Here is a 5,467-nt window from a genome sequence, read left to right on the forward strand (position 1 = left end):
CCCCCCCTCTCTCTCTCTCTCGCTGACACATGCGGCTCAGTCATGGCTGGATATCATGTTGCCCGCTCGCTATTCGCGGCCGCGACACCCGATACACCGCCCTGAATTATTCATCCCCTGCTGTTCACTGCGCTGGAGGCCATTCGCCCGGCCAATCCCTGCTGACCCCCGGAGACCAGATTCATCTCCGAGATATAGACAGTAGGTGCAGGAGTAGAGGCCATTCAGCCCTTCGAGCCTGCACCGCCATTCAATGTGATCACGGCTGATCATCCCCAATCAGTACCCCGTTCCTGCCTTCTCCCCATATCTCCTGACTACGCTATCTTTAAAAGCCCTATCTAGCTCTCTCTTGAAAGTATCTAGAGAACCGCCCACTGAGGCAGAGAATTCCACAGACCCGGGTGCACACGTCGACCATGTCAGCATGTTCCCGATGGGCCGAATGGCCAGTTCCCGCGCTGTACAGCTCTGAGGTTACCGGGCATTTCCGGGACCTTTACCGCCTCCGAATGTCCAGTTTGTCGGAGACCGCTCTCGGCCCGGGATTGATGTGGGGCCGGGCGGCCCGCCGTGGTCTCAGGTCCACATTCAGCCGGATGGCCCGCCGGCCTGCGGGTGTCTGTCTGGGGCCGGGCCGGGCCGGGCCGGTCTAGGTGAGGCTGCGAGCTCCGGTGTCCGTGTCGGGCCGGGCCGGGCCGGTCTAGGTTAGGCTCCACTATCCGTGTGTGGGGCCGAGCCGGGCTGGGCCGGGCCGGTCTAGGTTAGGTTCCAGTATCCGTGTGTGGGGCCGAGCCGGGCTGGGCCGGGCCGGTCTAGGTGAGGCTCCGAGCTCCGGTATCCGTGTGTGGGGCCGAGACGAGCCGGGCCGGGCCGGGCCGGTGTTGCTGAGGCTCCGGGCTCCAGTATCCGTGTGTGGGGCCGTGCCGGGCCGGGCCGGTCTAGGTGAGGCTCCGGGCTCCACTATCCGTGTGTGGGGCCGGGCCGGGCCGGGCCGGTCTAGGTGAGGCTCTGGGCTCCACTATCCGTGTGTGGGGCCGAGCCGGGCCGGGCCGGTCTAGGCGAGGCTCCGGGCTCCACTATCCGTGTGTGGGGCCGAGCCGGGCTGAGCCGGGCCGGTCTAGCCGAGGCTGGACACCAGGTAACGCGCCTGTTGCAGCAGGTCCAGCGAGTTACAGATGAACAGTGACGAGTACTTGGTCAGCGTCGAGCACTCGGTGCCCCCGTGAACCAGCGCCCAGAGGCCGGGCTGTTCCGCGGGCGACACGTGGTGGGAGGAGAAGAGTTGCCGGTAGCAGCAGCGGAGAGCAGGGACCCGGTGTGAGCCCGACATGCGGGCACTGGGAGTGGGCCTGACCCCCGAGGCTGTGAGCGCACAGGCCGATGAACACATCCTCGATGGGGATGAGGGGGAGGGAGAGGGCGGCGCCGTACATCCGACGGGCCAGATCCCCAGACAACACATAGGCAGTCCCGCTGCAGTAACGTGGGTACGTGTGGCCGGGGAACTGAGTCTTGGACACGTAGTACTGGCTCGACACGTTCCTCTCCACCGGCACGGAGCTGTGGACGCGGCCGAGGTAGAGGTCGCCCAGAGCGGGGTCCAGGCCGCTTAGATGAGCCACCAGGGCGGGCAGGTTGACAAACACATCATCGTCGGCTTTGAGCAGGTAACTGAGGCCGGGGCAGTAAGTGGAGGCCCAGCGCAGCGCCATCAGCGTCTTGAGGGTCAGGTTGAGGTAGGTGTCACGGAAGCTGCCCTGCACCAAGTCTCCGTGGCGAGACGCCTCCAACTCGATCTCCCGCTCCTCCCCGGCCGAAGCCGCCTCTCCCAGCGCGAACAGGGTCCGCAGCCGGCGGCCACCCAGCGAGCTGAGAGACCCCCAGCTGGAGCGGATGGCCCGGCGCCGCTCGCCGTGGCTCGGTTTGCTGACCACGAAGGTGAGCAGGAAGACGGGCTGCCCGGAGCAGGCGCCGGCGTTGGGCTGACGGTAGAATCGCCGGGCCTGAGCCTCTGCCCGTAGCCGGCGCGGATCCACCGCGTCCGCCGCCTTCCAGCGCCGCAGGGCCTCGGGGTCGGGCGGGCCGGCGGGGCCGGGGCTCAACAGCCACTCCTGGAGGCGACCGGCCGACAGCACGGCCAGTGGTAGCAGCAGCAGAGCGGCCAGAGGCAGCGCCCGGTAAATCACCCACGGGATCCTGCGCTTCGACAGCGGGCAGCGCATGGCGGCGGCTCCCATCCACTGGATCACCGCCGCCGTCACTGGATCACTGGCCCCCCACTGGGTCACTGGATCCCCCTAGATCACCGCCGCCGTCACTGGATCACTGGATAGCCCCCCCCACTGGGTCACTGGATCCGCCACTACTAGATCACCGCCGCCGTGGCTGGGTCACTGGATACGCCTCCACTGGATCACCGCCGCCGTCACTGGATCACTGGATCCGCCGCCACTGGATCACTGGATCCGCCGTACTAGATCACCGCCGCCGTCGCTGGATCACTGAATCCGCCGTCACTGGATCACTGAATCCGCCGTCACCGGATCACCGCCGACGTCGCTGGATCACTGGATCCGCCGCCACTGGATACGCCTCCACTGAATCACTGAATCCGCCGCCACCGGATCACCACCGCCGCCGTCACTGGATCACCTCCGCCGTCACTGGATCACTGAATCCGCCGTCACCGGATCACCGCCGCCGTCACTGGATCACTGGATCACCGCCGCCGTCACTGGATAAGCCTCCACTGGATCTATGAATCCGCCGCCACTGGAACTCTGAATCCGCCTCCACTGGGTCGCTGAATCAGCCGCCACTGGATCACCGCCGCCGCTACTGGGTCACGGGATCTCTCTCCCGCCGCTGGATCGCAATCGGTCGCAGTCTGGATCGCCACTGGCACACTGGAGATCAGTCGGCACTGGGTCTCCCGTCGCTGGATCACCGCTGGCTGCTGGATTGCCGCATGAATTTGACTACCTCCATGGCACTGGATCACCGCTGGCGCACTGGATCGCCGGCACAGGATCGCCACCGAGACACTGGATCTTCCCAGAGTTGTGCAGAACCTACACACAGAAGAACAGGCCAGTGTTAGCGAAATAAATCATGTCACTAAACCCATTCCCATTGTCCCGCTCACTCCACACAGCCCTGTCAGCATGCAGGTACAGCAGGCAGTGAAGAAAGCCAATGGCCTGTTGGCCTTTATAACAAGAGGAGTTGAGTATAGGAGCAAAGAGGTCCTTCTGCAGTTGTACAGAGCCCTAGTGAGACCACACCTGGAGTATTGTGTGCAGTTTAGGTCCCCTAATTTGAGGAAGGACATTCTTGCTATTGAGGGAGTGCAGCGTAGGTTCACCAGGTTAATTCCCGGGATGGCGGGACTGTCATATGCTGAGAGAATGGAGCGGCTGGGCTTGTACCCTCTGGAGTTTAGGATGAGAGGGAATCTCATTGAAACATATAAGATTATTAAGGGTTTGGACACACAGGGCAGGAAACATGTTCCCGGTGTTGGGGGAGCCCAGAACCAGGGGCCACACAGTTTAAGAATAAGGAGTAAGCCAATTAGAACGGAGACGAGGAAACACATTTTCTCACAGAGAGTGGTGAGTCTGTGGAATTCTCTGCCTCAGAGAGCGGTGGAGGCCGGTTCTCTGGATACTTTCAAGAGAGAGCTAGATAAGGCTCTTAAAGATAGCGGAGTCAGGGGGTATGGGGAGAAGGCAGGAACGGGGTACTGAATGTGGATGATCAGCCATGATCACATTGAATGGCGGTGCTGGCTCGAAGGGCCGAATGGCCTCCTCCTGCACCTATTGTCACTAATCTTCGGGAGGGAAATGGAATGCAGGGGAGAGACAAGAACTTTGCCTTCCATCACAGTGAGGAGGAGAGCCACTGTGATGGATGTTTATGTGAATAGTGTTGGTGTGTGTTTTGTTTTTTTTATTGTATGGCTGCAGAAACTACATTTCGTTTGAACCTCATGCGAGGTTCAAATGACAAATAAAGGTATTGTATTGTATTGTATTGTAATCCCACCGCCCAGCCCTGCGGGGCAGCAGAAACTGGCAAAACTGGTTAGTCACTGAAACGCAGTGGTGAACGACAGGGAGCGAAGCAGCTGAGTTACTGTCACAGCTGTGGAGCCGCTGTCACATCTGGCCAGATGCCAGCGCACCGCACCCCCCGCGGCGAATCACAAGGCCACACACACACACACACACCACCCTTGCTGCAGAGCCCAACATAAAGGAAGTGGCGACAATTTCAACAGAGGCTGCTCGGGAGGGTGGGGGCAAAGGAGGGAGGAGGAGAGGGGAGGGCGGGGAGAGGAGGAGGGGGGGGGGGAGGGAGAGAGAGGAGAGAGAGGGAGGGGAGAAGGATTGAGTGGAGGGAGACGGGAGGGAGAGGGAGAGAGAAAGAGGGAGGGAGGGAAGGAGGGGAGGAGATAGAGAGGGAGTGAGAGAGGGAGAGAGGGGGGAGGGAGAGAGAGGGGGGGAGGGGGGGAGGGAGAGATAAGGAGAGAGGGGAGGAGGGGAGGGGGAGAGAGAGGGATGGGGGGGAGAGGGAGAGAGGAGTGGGGGAGGGGAGAGAGAGGAGGGAGAGAGAGAGAATGGGGGGAGCGAGGGCTAGAGGGATGAGGGAGAGAGGGGGAGAGGAGAGGGAGGGGGAGAGAGGAGGGGATAAGGGAGAGAGGGAGGGGGGGGGGCTTTTGAGGGGGAAGAGGTTCTGAGAGAGCGGAGGGGGGGGAAGGGCGAGAGAGGGAGAGGGAGGGGAGGATGAGAGGGGAAGGAGGGGGGGAAGAGAGAGAGATGAAGGGGGAAGAGGAGGGGTGGGGACCGGGAGGGAGGCGGAGAGGGGGGGGGGAGGGGGGGAGGGGGGGGGGTCTGTAGAGAGGGGAGGGGTGAGGGGAGGAGACACAAGGGGATAGATGGAGGGGAGAGAGAGAGAGGGGGACAAGATGGAGAGATAATGAGGAACGGGGAGAGGAGGGGGAGAGGGAGGAGGAGGGGAGATGGGACCGGGATGGGGGGGGGGGGTCAGTTGGGCCGAAGGGCCTGTTTCCACACTCTATGACCATGAGAGAGAGGGCGGGCGGGAAGCGGAAGGGGAGGGGGAGGAGAGGGAGGGAGGGGGATGGGGGGGGGGGGGGGTGGGTGCGTGGGGGGGGGGGGAGGGGAGGGGGGGGGAGGAGAACCAGATGACAGTGGGAGACACGGCACACACAACCGAGAAACGTTATTTGGGGAATCTCCAACCCTCCCACCCCCGGTTAGTCTCAATACTCCCCCGCCCCCGCCCCGCCTCACGCTGCCTGCACATTGGCCTTTCTGTCCCCTCCTCTCCCCACATCCCCCTCCCCCTCCCCCTTCGACCTCTCTCGTCTCTCTCCTTCGACCTATCTCTCTCCTGTATCTCTCTCTCTCTCCGCCTCTATGCCCATTCCCTCTCT

General features: G+C 62.6%; 1 protein-coding gene across 1 annotated transcript in view; it reads right to left on the bottom strand.

Annotated features, from left to right (window-relative positions):
* Positions 1-2,286, bottom strand: part of LOC129715530 (beta-1,3-galactosyltransferase 9-like) — a 2,343-nt gene extending 57 nt beyond the window's left edge. Inside the window, 2 exon segments of the mRNA XM_055665399.1 lie at positions 1-1,369; positions 1,371-2,286. The exon segment at positions 1-1,369 is cut by the window's left edge and continues 57 nt beyond it. Coding sequence (XP_055521374.1) covers positions 1,121-1,369; positions 1,371-2,240 — 1,119 coding nt within the window. The 5' untranslated portion in view covers positions 2,241-2,286 and the 3' untranslated portion in view covers positions 1-1,120.
* Between the last annotated feature and the right edge of the window lie 3,181 nt (positions 2,287-5,467).

Source organism: Leucoraja erinacea, unplaced genomic scaffold, assembly GCF_028641065.1.
Source record: "Leucoraja erinacea ecotype New England unplaced genomic scaffold, Leri_hhj_1 Leri_1227S, whole genome shotgun sequence".
NCBI lineage: Eukaryota > Metazoa > Chordata > Chondrichthyes > Rajiformes > Rajidae > Leucoraja > Leucoraja erinaceus.